Source organism: Mya arenaria, chromosome 2, assembly GCF_026914265.1.
Source record: "Mya arenaria isolate MELC-2E11 chromosome 2, ASM2691426v1".
Classification (NCBI taxonomy): Eukaryota; Metazoa; Mollusca; class Bivalvia; order Myida; family Myidae; genus Mya; species Mya arenaria.
Window position 1 is genome coordinate 3,462,533 of NC_069123.1, and position 21,234 is coordinate 3,483,766.

At 37.2% G+C, this 21,234-nt stretch overlaps 1 protein-coding gene across 2 annotated transcripts in view; it reads left to right on the forward strand.

Moving 5' to 3' along the window:
- Positions 1-2,155: 2,155 nt before the first annotated feature.
- LOC128241731 (TATA-binding protein-associated factor 172-like) overlaps positions 2,156-21,234 on the forward strand; it is a 58,023-nt gene continuing 38,944 nt past the window's right edge. Inside the window, exons 1-12 of one of the 2 annotated variants that reach the window (XM_052958791.1) lie at positions 2,156-2,483; positions 3,021-3,144; positions 3,661-3,775; positions 4,171-4,305; positions 5,242-5,405; positions 7,005-7,123; positions 14,616-14,706; positions 16,488-16,646; positions 17,369-17,464; positions 17,922-18,098; positions 18,535-18,675; positions 19,040-19,167. In XM_052958791.1, coding sequence (XP_052814751.1) covers positions 2,473-2,483; positions 3,021-3,144; positions 3,661-3,775; positions 4,171-4,305; positions 5,242-5,405; positions 7,005-7,123; positions 14,616-14,706; positions 16,488-16,646; positions 17,369-17,464; positions 17,922-18,098; positions 18,535-18,675; positions 19,040-19,167 — 1,460 coding nt within the window. In that variant the 5' untranslated portion in view covers positions 2,156-2,472. The remainder of the gene's footprint in view (positions 2,484-3,020; positions 3,145-3,660; positions 3,776-4,170; positions 4,306-5,241; positions 5,406-7,004; positions 7,124-14,615; positions 14,707-16,487; positions 16,647-17,368; positions 17,465-17,921; positions 18,099-18,534; positions 18,676-19,039; positions 19,168-21,234) is intronic. The other variant, XM_052958800.1, reaches the window with a different exon arrangement.

Below are 21,234 nucleotides of genomic sequence, written 5' to 3' on the forward strand. Positions count from 1 at the left end.
ATATTCTACAAAAGGAGCTCTTTTATGTCAGATATTTAAAAGCCATTTACATCACAACGGTGCACGACTTCATACCAGCAGACTCAAACTAAAAGCAGCCCGAACGAAATCTTCTATTTTCTGTAGCATGCTAAACTATAAAGTCTCATGTTAAGTGGATGAAATTATTTGTGGACCACTGAGAATCGAGTTTTATTTTAACGTTTGTTGCACTGCACTCCCGGGTTAGTGATGTCAGGGGGACGATTTACCAAATTGTTCAATAACAAGCTATAGCATTCGGAACATCACGGCCATTTTCCATCGAAAACAACCCCGGATGTACATGAACGGTTTACAATGTCAGAATTATTTACATTGAACTACTCTGCCAGTAGATCGCGTAGTGATTTCAACATAAACATAAGGATTTTACTCTTAGGAATCTTATTTTATTTTTTAAGCAATAATACACTTCACTGGCAATTAATTTGAAGTAATACAAAATACACGTTAAAACGCTATTATTAAATATTACTATTATGTTTGGCTTTATTAACTATTTATACTGATGTATCGATCGGCATACATCCGAGGTTGTTTTCGATGATGAATGACCGAGGTGTTCCGATTACAGTTATATAACCGATGTATCAGTCATAACGGACGTTTCTTTATAGCTGGTAATTACAGCAAATCTACGTTTTTGCTAATTTCATTTACTCATAGACTTAAAAAAGGCGACTGTGTAATAAAAGCAGGCGAAAAATAATCCTCTATTCACACTTGCCGACAAATAAGAGCATGTATCTAACAAAAATGATTTTGCTAAACTGCTGCTTTATTTCGCACGGAAAGTTTATTATTCATATAAAAGTTACCTAAAACATTCACATTTCAGTCAGCTTTTATCGAATGTAAAGATTTTGTATTAATTCCTAGTTTATACGAAGTGAATCCCCCAAGGTCTGCTTTTTCACAGAACATGACAATTTGTGTATAAAAGAAAATATGAAAAAAAACAACTTATGATTCATTTCTCTCAAAATGGAAAAAAACAACAAGTTTAAACAAATATTTGAATGGGAGAACATTATTTAAAACCAAAGAGGAAATATTGGCACATAGTACCCGATAATGCTTCTTGTATTTAATATAACCATTGATGGGTTCACGATTTGAAGTTTCTCTGTATATCGGCCTGGATCAAAAGTACAAATGAAGATAAGTGGACTTTATTTTTTTGTTAGTATAGTTATACTATGTGTACATATCATACAATAATATATAGACGGTGCCGACTTATAATGTAAATACTAAGGTCATGTAACAATTTAATGACTATAATAGTTCTAAATAATAATATTCAGGGTGGTGGCGGTCAGCTTGAAAATTGTCTTGTGTTGGAATAATAATACTTTTTAGTATGGGTTAGACATTGCAAGCGCATGACTCTATCAAGGATAAATAAATAGTTACATGTTTATAATGTAACTTGAAAGTTACGATGTAAGGGCATGAAGATATTAACTTGAAATAAAATATCTAGATGTTAGTGCCTTTTCAACGTTGCTTGCTTGATTTTTGAAAATTGTGTTAGAGTATAACAAGTTATTGAACGATTTTTTTTCAAATGCATACAACATTTTATATTTGATTATTCATGCAGTTTATATTTTGCGCTTTTGAATAACACTATAATGACATGATATAGACACCCTTTTATAATTTATTCAATATTGTTCTAGACAGACATCAAAATGTTGGTTATACGAATTTTTTTTTAAAAATGAATGAAGTATCATGTGATTACGGGCGTATATATAATAATACTTAAAGTATGAACTTAGTTTTACATGAATACTAATGGTTATTATGCTTGTACATTCTATTGAATTCCATGTTTGTATTTTGCAAGTTGTCGGCGTTCGCACTATTTTTATTAAAATATGTACGTAAGCTGTACGGAGATTAAATATTGAACGGTATTTAGGAGGAAGTACGAAACGAAAATATCCAAAGAAAACCGAATGAAATTCATTGAATTGTGAATGGACTCCATTGGACAAATTTCACGGTCATGAGGCAAAGGTTACCAATCAGAACTCGAGTCGTTCGCCTTTTTAGGCACGATGTTCAAAATGGCTGGCAGTATAAAAACAATCGTCGACCCGTGCGGGTCGATGAAGGAAAATGGTGGATTGTTTCGGGAAAGACGTTTGTCTTCCTTTCACAAACACTCTCTGGAAAGATCAACACAAAGCAGTCACATTGCAAAGTTTATTGGCAGTTTAGAGAGCTATAAATCATTTTCCTTAGCTGCAAAGCAAACCGAAAGTTATTATTCTTTTATCTGTTTTATTGTTTATGTCCAAACAGCTGAAACTACAAACGTCCTGCGTGTTTCCGTGTTTTTATCACATTTCAATAAATATTTGGTAAATGTGTGGACAGACTAATTTCAACTGAGCAAGATTAACAGCTGACGAGCAAATGACAACCAGGTTTGTATTTTTATAGCTTACTTTAAATGTACATGTATCAATTCAACAAATCAATTTGATGTCACAGTAATCAGTTCCTGGTGTCAGTGCTTCAGAGATAGATGCTTAAGAAACAGGACATGGGTGATGTTTTGCATAAGGGGCAACTCCTAAGTGCTCAATGGCTTTGTATATAGAAAGCATGTTTTAAAAGTGGGTCATTGCTTAGCTACATGTAAGAGCTCTTTTGTTGTCCTATTGAAGTGTGCTGAGCTTGTTAGACAACTTGCCCCTGGCTTGTTAATCTCATTATACTGGGCTTTTAAGTTAAGAACAGTATTTTAACTACTGTCTGTCAAAAATTACTTACAATTTGTCATAGCATTGGTTAATTGTCAATGGTATGCAATAAACAGAAAAAATTATCAGAGAAACCAGTACTGTGTCCTGAAGTCATGAGAAAGTTTCCCTGCTGGGAATCAAACCCACAACCTCTTGGATGAGAGGCGGCACCATTAACACCAGACCACTCTTAACCTCTGTTTCTTACGTTTACAGACTAGATCGGTTGTTTCTCCTTCTGGACACTGGTTCCACAGCATTGATAAGAAAATCAGCTGCAGAGCAACTTGGAGATGTACAAAAACTTCATCCATATGAACTTGGAAACCTCCTCAATAAGGTAGTATGTGTGATAGTTACTGCACCTTCTATCCAAGCTTTTGAAATAATATGCATGTTCGAGAAGAGCAAGTTATGTATCTCGAGGATTTGGTGTAGTAAATGTTTTGTATATTGTCAACGCTGGCATTTAATAAGTAGCATGCATATGTTGTAATTTATTGGCAGGTTTCATATAACTTAGAATGAGTTCCTCCTACAAGTAAATGTTCTATAACCGAGAATTACAGATGAACGAAAACAAAGAAAACACTTTCTTATATGGTACAAAATTCTGTATATCAATGGGAAGACATTGTTTTTGAAAAAAGGCATTTTTCACTTGTTAATGATAGCTAAGCTGGATTAGAAAAAAGTTTGTAATGTAATCACATCACTTGGTTGAATTTCATGTGTCAATTTTTGAGATGACTTCCCATATAAGATTTTGGTACATTTTTGCTGTATGATAATCACCTACAACTGTACTTGCCTTTACTGTTTACAACATTGTACCAGTTATATTATATTATTACAGTTACATGGCTATCTGCGAAGTAACAACTGGGAAACACGAATTGCAGCAGCCCAGGCCGTTCAGGCGATTGCGCGAAATGTTCCACAGTGGGAGCCAAGAGGTGCTCCAAAACAAGGTACACGTGTGTATTTCTGTGTAGTTTTCAAATGTGGGATTAATCTAGACTGGAGATTATTTTAAGAGAAAAAAAGAAAAAGAATACTGATAGCTTTGGGGTCATCATTGTATTTGTTTGTTTTTGAGGTACAAAAACCTTGATGTTTCAAGAGTCTGTAACTCAGTCTTAGACTGTGTTTATCATGGAGACAATATACATATAAATATCTCTTAGCATGCAGATCACGTCAACATATCTGTTGACTTGTTTAGAGTATAAAATATATATATTTTCTAATGTTTGGGATTTGGACCCTTTTTCAATAAAAAAAACTCAACTGACATCGGATTTCAGATGTAGGCATTTTTTAGCTGTGATGCATGTACCGTATAACATATTCATATATATTTCAGAAACACAAAATGAAGAGGCTTTCCTCAATGGTAAACTGCTGTTGTCAAAGTTTGATGTTCAAAGAGTCCTTGAAAATGGAGCCTCCCTGCTGGGTTCAGAAGGAGCACAGTTTAATGAGGACGAAAAATTGTCTGGTAAGCTTGATAAATAAATAAAGTCCATCTGTTTTTAATCCATTTAGGTCAAGTTAGATTCTAATAAATGTAGCCTTGGTGTTTTTGATGTAGGCAATACATGTTTGTCATTACTTTGAAACCATTCTAAGTATTTATATGAAACTTGGTACACATATCAAGCAATCTTTCGTCAAAAAGGGGCGTAAATGTTTCTCAGTTGTGTACCTTGACCATTTAAGAAAAAAGAACTAGCAGTGTTATTTGCTTTGATTTACATTCACCTAGTCCTTTGTATATATGAACTTGATGCTTATATTGTATAATAGCAAGAAGATATGACATCATTGTTTTCAACATTGTGCCCCTATTGGATTAGCGCACTGTCAATGGAATCCGATGTTACAATAATCAGCTATTTATTATACAAATGTATGTTGTCAATTACATTTTTTTCAGAACAAATACTTGATTGCAGAAGATAGGGCAAATTTTAATTGAATGAATAAATATTTTAAATGTATTTTTTTTAGAATTGATCACTCTTGTTTTTGCTTGAATGCTGTAGGAATGCAGTAGGGCAAAAAGCGCTACTTAGAATTTTGCTTGCATGCCCTACTGCGTTCATACAGCATAAACGCAAAAAAGTGTTAAATGTCGCCCTTGTACACATACACTTTGAAGCCTTAATAGCAATTTCATCAGTAAATACAGTTATCGTAATTGGCCGATTGGCTGTACAAGCCTGAATTCTTATACTATTGCTTAGCAGCAAGTTTTTTTAACAAGTCCTGCTGTATAAAATTAAGAATATTAGCAACCCAGAAGACATTTTACCAGTGCAGGATTTGCGGGCTTGTGTTAATTTCGACCACTGTTTTTACATGTAGTAGCAAAATAAATTATGTTACATTTATCAGTTATATTATATTCTCGGTTCTGGTACACGCTTTACAGGTCTTGATGAACGAGACCGCCTTGCCTACCAGCGACAGATGTTGAACAAGAAGCTTGGCCTGGATATGGCCGGCAACCTTAAGCTCGGGCTTGACACAGACCTTTATACAGACGAGGATCTGCTGACCGGGATGAAGAAGGAAGATGAAACAAAACCTGACACAGTAAGTTGTTGTTATTCTTGAAGTTACTCTAAATTAGTTAAATTATACAATGGTTAAATAATCACACCTAATTTGGATGAACTGAACAGGTTGCATTTAAAACCTGGAGAAATATAAGTCTCAACACAGAAATATGCGCTGGCAAGACAAGTTTATAGAAAATTTGTTAGGGGTCACCAGCGAGCTGGGATGGAGGGTCGCGCACAAGTATTAGTCAAATCTTTTGGATGAAGTCTTGGGAGTATGAGAAACACATTATGAGGGTGTAAACCACAGAGGCCTGTAAGTACAAACCCAACAATATGAAGGGACCTTGTGTTCGTTACCTTCCATTTGCGGTTGAACTGTTAAACTGCGAATGACTAACTAATGGCATTGCAAATGAAGATATTATCAAAATAAATTTAGTTATGTCCCTTTTCCGACTAAAAAAACACAACACTAGATGAGCTTTGGCATTCACTCCACAGCGTTCTTATTTTTAGCTTGACTATTCGAAGAATAAGGAGAGCTATACTACTCACCCAAGCGTCGGCGTCACCCCTTGGTTAAGGTTTTGCGTGCAAGCACACATAGGTTAATATCTCAGCAACTACTTGAGGTATTGCATTTAGACTTGATACAATGGTACTCAACCATCCAACCTACTTAATTAACCAAGTTAGATAACACTAGTTTGCATTTAATGCAAATAATAGGCCTTTATTATTTGACTTAGAAATTCTGGTTAAGGTTTTGTGTGCAAGCACACATAAGTTAATATCTCAGCAACTGCTTGAGGTATTGCATTGAGACTTGATACAATAGTACTCAACCATCCAACCTACTTAATTTACCAAGTTAGATAACTCTAGTTTGCATTTAATGCAAATAATTGCCCTTTATTATTCGACTCAGAAATTCTGGTTAAGGTTTTGCATGTAGGATGAATTGCATTGAGACTTTATAAAATGGTACTCAACCATCCAATCTACTTAAATAACCAAGTAAGATAACTCTAGTTTGCATTAAATTCAAATAATGGCCCCTTTTTTATTCAACATAGAAATTCTGGTTAAGGTCTTGCATGTTAGCACACATAGGATAATATCTCAGCGACAACTTGATGTATTGCATTGAGACTTTATACAATGGTATTCAACCACCCAACATAATTGAATAATCAAGTTAGATAACTGTGTTTTGCAAATAATGGCCCTTTATTATTACACTTAAAAATTCTGGTTAAAATTTTGCATGTAAACACATTTATGTTAATATCTCCGCACATCATGTATTGCATTGAAATCTAATCTAACAGTGATCCATGCATGTTTCGCCAAAACTTTTCAATCCGTACACTGAAAAGCGGCGGAATAGTCGAGCGCGCTGTCTCTGTGACAGCTCTTGTTATGTTATGGATTATCTAAACCCTGAAAACTTTTAACCTGTATAAAGTCCTACTTGTAATAACGTCTTTTTGGTAGCATTTTTAAAATATTGAAAAGTATTGCCTTTTCTGTCTATTCAAGACAGGTCCAATGTTACAACCTGAAATATGAAACAGTTTGAAGCACCTTGATATGATATTTGTAGTCTTTTGGTTCCTCTCTTTCACAGAGGCAGGTGTCAGAACTGCTACAACTGCAGCTGGGAACCAATCTTAGTGCTAGAGAGCGGAACCAGGCAAAACGGAAAGCCAGACTCATGCAAAAACAGATTTCTAGGGACTCACCAGTGTAAGTACAATTTTTTTTCTGGAATTATCCATTTTAACGCTGCATTCCCACAGTTGGCCATTTTAACAACCTATTTATCTTTTGTCATGGAAAGAGCCATGTTTTGTGTAAATGTCTGGAAACTAGTGGTATTAGACTAATGACAAAAGATCAGATCACAGTTTTAAATAAAATATTTACATTCAAAATGGTGTTTTATGGCTAAAAGCGTTACTAACGCTTTAAAAAAAAATTGGAAATTTCGACAGTTTCCTGAACAATTTAGATTTGCACTATTATTGTGAGTTATCTTATATGACTGAAATTAAGGCATTAATACCAAATTGAGCTGATTCAAATTTGTTTATCTGTGAGAATGCAGCTTTAAAGGACCTCGAATCCTATCTGTATGTATGTTTTGAATAAAAAATGCATGTGATAAAATATTTTATATTTTAATAAATTTTGTATTTTTATGCCCCCTTTTGAAAAAAGTGGGGTATATTGTTTTGCACATGTCGGTCGGTCGGTCGGTCGGTCGGTCTGTCTGTCTGTCGGTCGGTCGGTCGGTCGGTAGGAATACCAAATGGTTTCCGATCAATAACTTGAGAACGCTTTGACCGAGGGACCTCATACTTGGTATGTGTATTGGTCATCACCAGCAGATGAACCCTATTGATTTTGAGGTCAGTGGGTCAAAGGTCAAGGTCAGTGTGACCTTTACATGAAAAACGGTTTCCGATCAATAACTTGAGAACGCTTTGACCCAGGAACCTCATACTTGGTATGTGTATTGGTCATCACCAGCAGATGAACCCTATTGATTTTGAGGTCAGTGGGTCAAAGGTCAAGGTCAGTGTGACCTTTACATGAAAAACGGTTTCCGATCAATAACTTGAGAACGCTTTGACCCAGGAACCTCATACTTGTTTTTTTTGAATTTGACATCTAATGATTATATATACTATTCACTATTAGTTAATTTAGTTAAATATGAATTCATTTCTAGCAAATTAAACATGTGGTATTGAGATCCATAAAATGCCGAAAAACAAACATTGAAAATTAGGCAAATTCATTAGAATGTAAATAATGGCCTAGCTCCTTTCACCTTCTACATAAACAGATGTCTAGAAAAAAACTCTTTATTTCTGAAAGTGTATTTAAGTGATCTGATGCACAATTAAGTGAATAAGATTGGTAACCCCATGTTGTTTTTGTAACAGGGTTTTATGTGCAGGAAAAAACCCCTAAAATTATAGCAATATAAAAAATAACAAGGTTTTTTGCCCTAGAAAGATTGCAAAATAGGTCAATTCCTGTACCAGTTCAGTTGAAATAAAGGGCACATAATTATACAAACTGTAATGAATCCATGCAAAATGCTTTTTTTGACATTTATTTTAAATATTTTTGATCAGCAAGAAATTCCTTTTCAAATGATAAAAAGTTTATATGGGGTCTTCTGGCATCAAAGTTTAACATTATTGATAATGTTACTGTCAGAGAACTAACTTATGTGTGGGTCAGATTATTTAAATCTTCAGCTCTATTACACAACATTTACCTTAATTACCTGTTGTTTTTTAGCTCACCTGTCACTTTCTGACATGGTGAGCTTTTGTGATCGCCTTTTGTCCGTCGTGCGTCGTCCGTCAACAATTTACTTAAAAGACATCTCCTCCTTAACCGCTGGGCCAATATTAATAAAACTTCATAGGGATGTTCCTTGGGTGGTCTTCTATCAAAGTTGTTCAAAGAATTCAATTCCATGCAGAACTCTGGTTGCCATGGCAAACAAAAGGAAAAACTTTAAAAATCTTCTTCTCCCAAACCACAAGGCTTAGGCCGTTGATATATGGTAGGTAGGATCACCAAATGGTCCTCTACCAAAATTGTTCAAATTATGGCCCTGGGGTCAAAATTGGCCCCCCCGGGGGGTCATGGGTTTTCTCAATATGTTTATAGTGAAAACTTAAAAAATCTTCTCCTCTGAACTTACTTGGCCTAGAGCTAAGATATTTGGCATGATTTATCGTCTAGTGGACCTCTACAAAGTTTGTTCAAATTATGGCCCTGGGGTCAAAATTGACCCCGCCCCGGGGGGTCATGGGTATTCTCTATATGTTTAGAGTTAAAACTTCAAAAATCTTCTCCTCTGAACTTACTTGGACTAGAGCTTAGATATTTGGCATGATTCATTGTCTAGTGGACCTCTACAAAGTTTGTTCAAATTATGGCCTTGGGGTCAAAATTGGCCCCGCCCCCCATGGGGGGTCATGGGTTTTCTCTATATGTTTATAGTGAAAACTTCATACATCTTCTCCTTTGAACTTACTTGGACTAGAGCTTAGATATTTGGCATGATTCATCGTCTAGTGGATCTCTACAAAGATTGTTCAAATATGGCCCTGGGGTCAAAATTGGCCCCGCCCCTGGGGGGTCATGGGTTTTCTCTATATGTTTATAGCAAAAAAAATCAAAAATCTCCTCTGAACTTACGTTGCTTAGAGCTTAGATATTTGGCATGATTCATCGTCTAGTGGACCTCTACAAAGATTGTTCAAATTATGGCCTTGAGATCAAAATTGGCCCCGCCCCTGGGGGGTGATGGGTTTGCTCTATATGTTTATAGTGAAAACTTCAAAAATCATCTCCTCTGAACTTACATTGCTTAGAGCTTAGATATTTGGCATGATTCATCGTCTAGTGGACCTCTACAAAGATTGTTCAAATTATGGCCCTGGGGTCAAATTGGCCCCGCCCCTGGGGGGTCATGGGTTTTCTCTATATGTTTATAATTATAGTAAAAAAATTAAAAATCTCCTCTGAACTTACGTTGCTTAGAGCTTAGATATTTGGCATGATTCATCGTCTAGTGGACCTCTACAAAGATTGTTCAAATTATGGCCTTGGGGTCAAAATTGGCCCCGCCCCCCATGGGGGGTCATGGGTTTTCTCTATATGTTTATAGTGAAAACTTCAAAAATCATCTCCTCTGAACTTACATTGCTTAGAGCTTAGATATTTGGCATGATTCATCGTCTAGTGGACCTCTACAAAGATTGTTCAAATTATGGCCCTGGGGTCAAAATTGGCCCCGCCCCTGGGGGGTCATGGGTTTCCTCTATATGTTTATAGCAAAAAAAATCAAAAATCTCCTCTGAACTTACGTTGCTTAGAGCTTAGATATTTGGCATGATTCATCGTCTAGTGGACCTCTACAAAGATTGTTCAAATTATGGCCTTGGGGTCAAAATTGGCCCCGCCCCCCATGGGGGGTCATGGGTTTTCTCTATATGTTTATAGTGAAAACTTCAAAAATCATCTCCTCTGAACTTACATTGCTTAGAGCTTAGATATTTGGCATGATTCATCGTCTAGTGGACCTCTACAAAGATTGTTCAAATTATGGCCCTGGGGTCAAAATTGGCCCCGCCTCTATATGTTTATAGCAAAAAAAATCAAAAATCTCCTCTGAACTTACGTTGCTTAGAGCTTAGATATTTGGCATGATTCATCGTCTAGTGGACCTCTACAAAGATTGTTCAAATTATGGCCTTGGGGTCAAAATTGGCCCCGCCCCCCATGGGGGGTCATGGGTTTTCTCTATATGTTTATAGTGAAAACTTCAAAAATCATCTCCTCTGAACTTACATTGCTTAGAGCTTAGATATTTGGCATGATTCATCGTCTAGTGGACCTCTACAAAGTGTGTACAAATGATGGCCCTTGGGTCAAAATTGGCCACACCCCGGGGCTGATGGGTTTGCTCTATATGTGTTATAGTGAAAACTTAAAAAATCTTCTCCGAACTCACAAAGACAAGTAACGTCTTAATTTAAACTGGATAACATATTTAGTACACATACCAATTTTCAATATGGGCCACATACAACAATTAATAACAAATATACATATATAGATACACACGTAAAATCAAGTAGTGACAAGAGCTTAGATATTTGGCATGATATATCATCTAGTTGACTTGTACCAATATTGTTCAATCTTTGGCCCTGGGGTCAAAAAATGGCCCCACCCGGGCGGTCATGGGTATCCTTATATATGTATATGATGAAAACTTAAAAAATCTTCTTCTCCGAAACCAAAAGGCGAAGGCCTTGGATATTTGGTATGAAGCATCGTTAATCGGACCACTATTAAGATTGTCCCCGCCCCGATAGTTAAAACTTCAAAAATCTTCTCCTCACCCGGGCGGTCATGGGTTTCCAAAAGGCGAAGGCCTTAGATATTTGGTATGAAGCATCGTTAATCGGACCACTATTAAGATTGTCCCCGCCCCGATAGTTAAAACTTCAAAAATCTTCTCCTCACCCGGGCGGTCATGGGTTTCCTTATATATGGATATGATGAAAACTTAAAAAATCTTCTTCTCCGAAACCAAAAGGCGAAGGCCTTAGATATTTGGTATGAAGCATCGTTAATCGGACCACTATTAAGATTGTTCAAACTTTAGCCCTGCGGTCAAAATTGGCCACGCCCCATGTTCATAGGCTTAGGTTTTCAATATTTGTATATAATGGAAGAATGTGCAATATATGACAGGTGAGCGATTCAGGGCCATTTGGCCCTCTTGTTTCTCATCACTCTTAATTGAATATTGGTGAGTCCCCCAACACAGGGAATATGCCCTCATATATAAAATTAAGAAATATTTTTATTGCTGTGGTTTTTACAGTTGACTTCTGTTTTTGGACTCGAGATACTTTCATTTTAGACATAAGATGTTTTCAAGTGAAGATTCACTATGCTGTAAATAAATACAGGCTAAATATTGTTAAATTGAAATGGTTCGAGGTTTAAAATATAACATACCAATAATGGTTTGCAACATTTATCTTCAGGCACTAGTTAACATCCATTATTTACCGTACTTAGGCCTAAAAAAAAAAATTGTTTGGTTAGGGTTACATCCTTAAAAAAAATAGGTAGGGTAGGTAGGCTTTTTATTTTTTTTTTATTTATTTTTTTTATTAGGTTTTATATAAGAAAATAATTTTCATCATTGGAGAATGGTGTTAAAGCTATCTTCTGTATAAGCATTTAAGGTTTAAACTTAATGTTAAAAAGCAATTTAAAAAAAAGCGAGATTTTTTTTTTTTTTTCAATTTTTTTTTTTCAAACTGACTATAAAAACGGTAGGGTCGGCGCCTATTCCGTAGGTAGGGTCGGGTAACCCGAACCAAATGTATTTTTTTTTTAGGCCTTATAGTACATGTAAAGTAGTATATTCAGTACTTACTTTCAAGTTTGAAAATGCTTCACTGGACTTACTTTCAAGTTAGAAAATTGCTTCAGGCTAGTATCATTATATATGCATAAACACTTATTTGTGAACCTACAAAATCCACAAAAGATATTGATTGTTAAAGATGCACTCTTACTCCCAAAAATTTTTTCCACATTTAATACAATTGTTTTAATATACCAAAAAGGATGAATAAATATTGGAAACAATGGTTCTTTTGAAGGATACCAAGATTAATTTGAAAAAAGTTGTAGAAAACATGGTATTTCTACCTTATGAATATCTGGGAGTAGATCACAGTAAATCTTTTAGCACTCACCCATCATCTAATATTGTTGCATTTTCAGCTATTAAACACACGGTTACAATTTGTTATCAGTTTCCCCCATTCATGGGGAGACATATTGTTTTTGCCCTGTCCGTCAGTCTGTACGTCACACTTCGTTTCCGCTCAATAGCTAAAGAACGCTTGCACCCAGGAACTTAATACTTGTAATGCTAGTTGGTCATGACTAGTAGATGACCCCTATTGATTTTAAAGATCAGTAGGTCAAAGGTCAAGTTCGCAGTAGATATTCACTATTTAATATGGGTGAATAAACCAAACTTCACTGTTGGTTCGCCTCCAGTCCAAAATTACAAATTTCATGTCATTTATTTTTTCTCAGATATGGCCACACAATAGAGGAGACAAGTGCTTTTTTAAAAAATTAATCTCCAGTTAATATTTTTTATAAATGCATTATTTAGTAAGTAGTTAAAGGGTTTATAAATCAATCAAAATTTATGTTTGTTATACATGGTTATGTATTGATTTTATATAAAAGTGTCACTTATAAAAATATCATAGTAATTATTGTGGTATATATTTAGATAATTTGTCATAAACTTAAACAGACAACGTTTAAAGGGATTATTCATCCATATCATACCCCCTCAAACTTCGTATAGGAGTGAGCTTGTCGGTCAGTCTGTCGGTCGGTCGTTCTGTCGGTTTACATGGTTTCCGGACGATAACTCATGAAAGGCTAGACAGATTTGAAAATTTTTTGGTGCACAGGTGTAACATCAGAAGATACAGGTCAAGTTCGATATTGGGGCTGGTGGGTCCAAGGTCCTGGTCACTGTTACTAAAAATAGAAAAACGGTTTCCGGACGATAACTTGTGAAAGGCTAGACAGATTTGAACAATTTTTGGTACACAGGTGTAACATCAGAAGATACAGGTCAAGTTCGATATTGGGGCTGGTGGGGCCAAGGTCAAGGTCATTGTTATTAAAAATAGAAAAACGGTTTCCAGACGATAACTCGTGAAAGGCTTGACAAATTTGAACAATTTTTGGTACACAGGTGTAACATCAGAAGATACAGGTCAAGTTCGATATTGGGGCTGGTGGGGCCAAGGTCAAGGTCACTGTTACTAAAAATAGAAAAACGGTTTCCGGACGATAACTCATGAAAGGCTAGACAGATTTGAACAATTTTTGGTACACAGGTGTAACATCAGAAGTTACAGTTTGGTACACAGGTGTAACATCAGAAGATATAGGTCAAGTTCAATATTGGGGCTGGTGGGGCCAAAGTCAAGGTCACTGTTACTAAAAATAGAAAAACGGTTTCCGGACGATAAATCATGAAAGGCTTGACAGATTTGAACAATTTTTGGTAGACAGGTGAAACATCAGAAGATACAGGTAGAGTTCGATATTGGGGCTGGTGGGGCCAAGGTCAAGGTCACTGTTACTAAAAATAGAAAAACGGTTTCCGGACGATAACTCATGAAAGGCTAGTTTGACTTTTAGAATAATAAGAATGCAAATAAAAGCTAAAAATTGAGGCTTGTCTAGGTTCTTGTCAATAAAATTTCAGGTATTGTCATTTATTTGGTGTGATTGTTGTGCAAAAACTTTATCCCTGGTCATAACTGAAATAAAATGTTCAAGATGTTTGAATGACACTTGATACACATGTTTCCTGAGATAATACTCACATGTTTTGTGATGTACAAAGCTCTGGTTTTAATAATTTTTGAATTCTGTCCTTTTTTTACCTAATATTTATAAACAATAGCAGATGTGTGTTGGCGTTCGCTCCTCCCAAGCACTCTTGATTTGTTTTTCCAGTATTCCAGCCTGAAGCGTTTCAGTGGTGAGCCTTTTGTCAAAAAAAATTGAGAAGAATTAAGATCAGAAGGTTCAGATGTTTTTTTCATGCAAGTAACCTTTTTTTTTATGTTTTCAGACTAGATCGTGATGGCGAGCCTCCTGCCAAGAAATTAAAGGGAGAAAACTATGGTGTGGACTCACCTGCTAGTGTTGACAGTGCTGAAGAAGTAAGTCAAGAATTTGTGTCATTTGCGCACCAATATTGGGGAAGAAAAAGTGCCTTATTGGCTTCTTGAAGATTAATTTCTTAGGATAACAGTTGTTGAAAATGTTTTAATTCTCTTGCATACTTATGAATGAATGAATACTTATTGAAAGCAAATCATGGCGTAATATACACTTCTGTGAGAAAAATCTGGCAGTAAAATATTATTTTCCAGTGTTTGTGAACAGCAGATGTCTGACCTATTTCACAATAGCTGGGAGACTGTAAACAAGAGATGTCTCGCCTAGTTTACATTGGCTGGGAGACTGTAAACAACAGATGTCTCGCCTAGTTTACAATGGCTGGGAGACTGTAAACAACAGATGTCTCGCCAAGTTTACAATGGCTGGGAGACTGTACACAACAGATGTCTCTCCTACTTTACAATGGCTGGGAGACTGTAAACAACAGATGTCTCGCCTAGTTTACAATGGCTGGGAGACTGTAATCAACAGATGTCTCGCCTAGTTTACATTGGCTGGGAGACTGTAAACAACAGATGTCTCGCCTAGTTTACAATGGCTGGGAGACTGTAAACAACAGATGTCTCGCCTAGTTTACAATGGCTGGGAGACTGTACACAACAGATGTCTGACCTCTTCACAGTGCTTTGGGGACTGTTACTTACATATCTGACCCATGTCAGTATGTGGGAGAGACTGGGAACAACATATGTCTTACAAAGTTAATGGTGCTTAGGAGACCGGGAACAACAGATGTCTGACCTCTTTTACGGGGATTTAGAGACAAGATATGGTGCGACTGCAATATTACACAAAGTGGTCATATTCACCAGGATATATTGAAAGTAAACCCATTAACAACATAAATTTGTGTCCTTTCAGCAGGAGGAATGGCCATTTAAGTTTTTCTGTGAACACCATAAGTCCAGGCTATTTCACAGGGCTTGTCAACAACTGACGTCTGACAACCTATTTACTCAGTGTTTGTGTGAACAATTTGTCAGACCTATTTCACACTGGTTGTGATAAACACATGTCAGACCTATTTCACACTATTTGTGATCAACACATGTCAGACCTTTTTCACACTGTTTGTGATCAACACATGTCAGACCTATTTCACACTGCTGAGATCAACACATGTCAGACCTATTTCACACTGCTTGTGATTGACACATGTCAGACCTATTTCACACTGCTGAGATCAACACAGGTCAGACCTATTTCACACTGCTTGTGATCGACACATGTCAGACCTATTTCACACTGCTTGTGATGAACACATTTCAGACCTATTTCCCACTGGTTGTGATCGACACATGTCAGACCTATTTCACACTGCTTGTGATCAACACATGTCAGACCTATTTCACAGCGCTTGTTATCAACACATGTCAGACCTATTTCACACCGCTTGTTATCAACACATGACAGACCTTTGTCACACTGCTTGTGAACAACATATGTCAGACCTATTTCATACAGCTGAGATCAACACATGTCATAATTATTTCACAGTGCTTGAGATCAACATAGAACAGACATTTTTCACACTGCTTGTGATCAACATATGCCAGATGTTTTTTACATTGTTTGCGAACAACATATATCTGACCTTATTCAAAGTTGCTTTGGAGTCTGTGAGCAACAGATGTCCGACCTATTTCACAGTGCTTGGGAGATGAGGCATGGTGCGGGCACAGGGTTATATTAGTTAGTCATTATACACTTTGAATTGTTAAATTATAACCAAATTCTACTTCTATTGGTCTCATTTCAGCAGGAAGAATGGCCATTTGAGTTGTTCTGTGAGCAACAGATGTCCGACCTGTTTCACAGTGCTTGGGAGACGAGGCATGGTGCAGCCACAGGGTTACGTGAAGTGGTCAAGATTCATGGCAGAGGTGCTGGTAAATCCATAGATACTCCTGTAGACCAGGTTGGTCTTAATTTATATTAGTTAGAAACCTTAAAATGCATGACTAAGCTATGTTTTTGAAGCAATCAAAATAATACATTTCATTTCACAATGATTGTGAAACAAGTTATAACAACATTATATTAATCACTCTCTTTCGCACCATGTAATGGGAGAGTGTGGTCTTGTGTGTATGAGAAACCATAGTCAGGGCTTTTTCACCAAAAATTGTTAAGAGGCCTAGCCTTTTCATTTTGGGAAATTTAAACGCGTGAAATTCTGCAAATTGGAAAATATAAATGCGTTAACTTCTCAAAATGGGAAATTGATAACAATTTAATTTTATGGACTAATTGGTCCTCAAATTATGTTTAAATTTATACAGCATTCTTCTTATGTCAACTTAAAAGATATAAAGAATAATTTGCTCAAACAGATGAATTTTTATTGTATATTTTTGAAGCAAGATCTTCCTTTAGGGAAAACTTTCTAGGAATTGTGAAAAAATATCTGGAAATTGGGAAAATATGCCATTTTTCCCAATTGTGAAATAGCCTAATTTTGGCCCCTAGCATAGAAGGTAAAAAAGCCCTGATAGTATCCGGAGGATACCCACATGTCCGACTTGGTGACCACAAACCAAACTCACATATGATCCTACCAGATATGGCAGCTTTTTTATGAGACTAATAGACATATTTTAAGTCAAAACATTGTTAGTAACAAACTGTTTATCTTTCCAGATGTTATCTGTTAACCAGTTATGGCTGTCTGACCTTGCACTTCGACTCATGTCCGTTATTGCACTGGACAGATTTGGAGACTTTGTCTCAGATGAGGTAATGTGAATTGTGTGGTAAATTTAATAACATGAGCAATTTCGATATAAAAAAAGAAAAGTATGCACTTTGATTAATCTTAAACTTATCAGTTCATATCTTGTCTATGTTTTACCATAGCCTTGTTCTTGTAATTGTTGTCATGAACTTTGTTATGCAAAAACTTTATTTTTGGTGGTATCTCTGTAAATTTTCAAGATATTAAAATGAAACTTGGTACAAAAGTTTTCACACAATGTGCTGTTGTATATCAAGACCCATAACTCTAGCTATAATAATTGTTGAGTTATGCCCCTTAATTGACTGAAAAAAAATAATGCAAGCTTTCATTACTAATTTTTGATTTGTTCCCCTTGATCAACTGAGAAGAGAAAAATCTGCATCCAATTGTGGAAATCTTGATAAAGTTTCCTTTTCTAACTTGAGCTGATTTAACTACAAACCCCCTGTTTTACAGGTTGTAGCCCCCGTCCGAGAGACATGTGCTCAAACCCTTGGCGTGGTTATGAAGTTCCTTGAGCCTGAGGGAATACAAGGGGTTCTAGCCATCCTGTTACAGTTATTGCAGCAAAAACAATGGGAGGTGCGCCATGGGGGTCTGCTTGGCATAAAGTATCTTCTGGCTGTAAGACAGGTGAGTACGAGAATGGATCGTCTTATTTAAACATTTCTGGTATTTTCTCGAGCCTGAGTGTTTACATCAGATATATATATATAACAGATATTTTAGCTATACAAAAGGAAGTTCGCCATTGGAGGATTCGTTGGCATAAGCATGAGAAAAGAAGTTATATCTTTATTGTTAACTCTTTGCCTCAGGACATGTCAGTGGGATTTTGCTGCATGTTTTAACCTTCCTACACCAGAGCCTACAACAATGTTAAAGATGCATGTAACAAGCATATTTAAAATAACGTTATGTTTTGCCTCAAGATGTCGTATGACAGTAGAATTGCAGCCCATTGTTTTACTCTTCCTGTACTGGGGCATGCAAGATATTGATGATGATGATGATGTATGTGCAGTAGCTGTCATAAGCATATTTAAAATCTAACACATTTTTGCTTCAGGACATGACAGTGGAATTGCTTCCCAGTGTTTTACCATTCCTGTACCTGGGCATACAAGATGTTGATGATGATGTACGTGCAGTGGCGGCTAGTGCTCTCGTGCCTGTGGCGGACACACTGATACAGGTCTTGCCTGACCAGGTAGAGCTTATTCATGCCTTTAGTCACATACAATTCTGTACAAATATTGAAGATATAAAACATCATGATACAGGGTTTTGTTTTCATGAAAGACATGTTAGTCATGATATTATATGTATATATATTCTCATTTCTTCAACTGTCTTTTTTGTTTGAATTTATTTTAATAATATTACTGAAGGTGAATGAATAGGACCTGATATAACTACCATTAGAAGTAAAAAGGCTAGGTATTGTGAAAGCTTTAGTGTTGATGGCAGTGGTGTACATTTTTTTAGCTTGGCAACAACAGAAAAAACTTCCAATATATTAAAAAAAAGCTTAATACTCAATATACATATTAAAGTAATTTTTATTACTACAGGTACCAACAGTAGTGTCGTGTCTGTGGGAAATACTTGTGGACCTAGATGACCTGACAGCCTCTACCAATTCCATCATGTCCCTGCTGGCTACTCTTCATGCCCACCCACAGGCTAACATACTGGATAGGTTAGCTTCTAATGTTGTTCATAACATGTAGTTATAAAACCTAATACTGTGAAATCATGAATGTTTGTGGGGCATTGATGTTCGTGGTTTTCATGGGTTGGGTGATCCACGAATTCAAGATCACACGATATATAGACCCTATATTCACTTTTTCGATTGCCATGTTATGTGCATTATTTGTTACAGAGGCCGCAGTATGCATCGTAAATATCCGTCTCACTGTAAATCTTTTTTGTTTAATATATTATATCTGCCTTTTTTTATGCCCCCCTTCGAAGAAGAGGGGTATATTGCTTTGCACAGGCATGTCGGTCGATCGGTCCGTCGGTAGACCAAAGCTTGTCGGAGTGATAACTCAACAATTCCTGGACGTATGGTCATCAAACTTCACATGAAGGTTGGGCCTTATCAGTAGATGACCCCTATTGATTTTGGGGGTCATCGGGTCAAAGGTCAAGGTCACAGTGACCTTTAATGGTAAAATAATTTTAAAGCTTGTCCGAGTGATAACTCAACAATGCCTGCACCCATGGTCCTCAAACTTGACATGGAGGTTGGGCCTGACCAGTAGATGACCCCTATTGTTTTGGGGGTCACCAGGCCAAAGGTCAAGGTCACAGTGACCTTGAATGGTAAAAGGTCGTCCGAGTGATAACTTGACAATGCCTGCACCCATGGCCCTCAAACTTGACTTGGAGGTTGGGCCTGACCAGTAGCTGACCCCGTTTTTGGGGCTCATCGGGTCAAAGGTCAATTTCACAGTGACCTTGAATGGTAAAAGGTTGTCCGAGTGATATCTCAACAATGCCAGCACCCATGGCCCTCATAATTGAATTGGAGGTTGGGCCTGACCAGTAGATGACCCCTTTTGTTTTTGGGGGTCATCGGGCCAAAGGTCAAGGTCACAGTCACCTTGAATGGTAAAAGGTTGTCCGAGTGATAATTCGACAATGCCTGCACCCATGGCCCTCATAATTGAATTGGAGGTTGGGCCAGACCAGTAGAAGACCCCTATTGTTTTTGGGGGTCATCGGGCCAAAGGTCAAGGTCACAGTCACCTTGAATTGTTAAAGGTTTTCCTTGTGATAACTTGACAATGCTTGCACCCATGGCCCTCAAACTTGACTTGGAATTGGGCCTTACCAGTACATGACCCCTTTTGTTTTTGGGGGTCATCTGGCCAAAGGTCAAGGTCACAGTCACCTTGAATGGTAAAAGGTTGTCCGAGTGATAACTCGACAATGCCTGCACCCATGGCCCTCAAACTTGACTTGGAGAATTGGCCTGACCAGGAGATGACCCCTATGGTTTTTAGGGGTCATCTGGCCAAAGGTCAAGGTCACAGTGACCTGGAATGGTAAAAGGTTGTCCGAGTGATAACTCGACAATGCCTGCAGCCATGGCCCTCAAACATGACTTGGAGGTTGGGCCTGGCCAGAAGATGGTCCCTATTGATTTTAGGGGTCATTGGGCTAAAGGTAAAGGTCACAGTGACCTGGAATGGTAAAAGGTTATCCGAGTGATAACTCGACAATGCCTGCACCCATGGCCCTCAAACATGACTTGGAGGTTGGGCCTGGCCAGAAGATGACCCCTATTGATTTTAGGGGTCAAAGGTCAAGGTCACAGTGACCTTCAAAGCGACCTCGACAATTCCTGGACCATTGGTCATCAAACTTGACATGAAGGTTGGGCCTGCCCAGTAGATGACCCCTATCGTCTTTGGGGGTCATCAGGCCAAGGTCAATGTCACAGTAACCTTTAACGCAAAAAAGTTAACAAATCTTCTCCCACGGATATCTCAACAATGCCTGAACCTATGATCATTAAACTTGACATGGATGTTAAGCCTGACCAGTAAATCACCCTTATTGATTTTAGGATTCATAGAGCCAAAGGTCAAGGTCACAGTGATCTTGAATGGTAAAAGGTTGTCCGAGTGATAACTCAACAATGCCTGAACCCTTGGCCTTCAAACTTGACTTGGAGTTGCATCTGACTTGTAGATGACCCCTTATGATTTAAGGGGTCATTGGGTCAAAGGTCAAGGTCACAGTGACCTTGAAC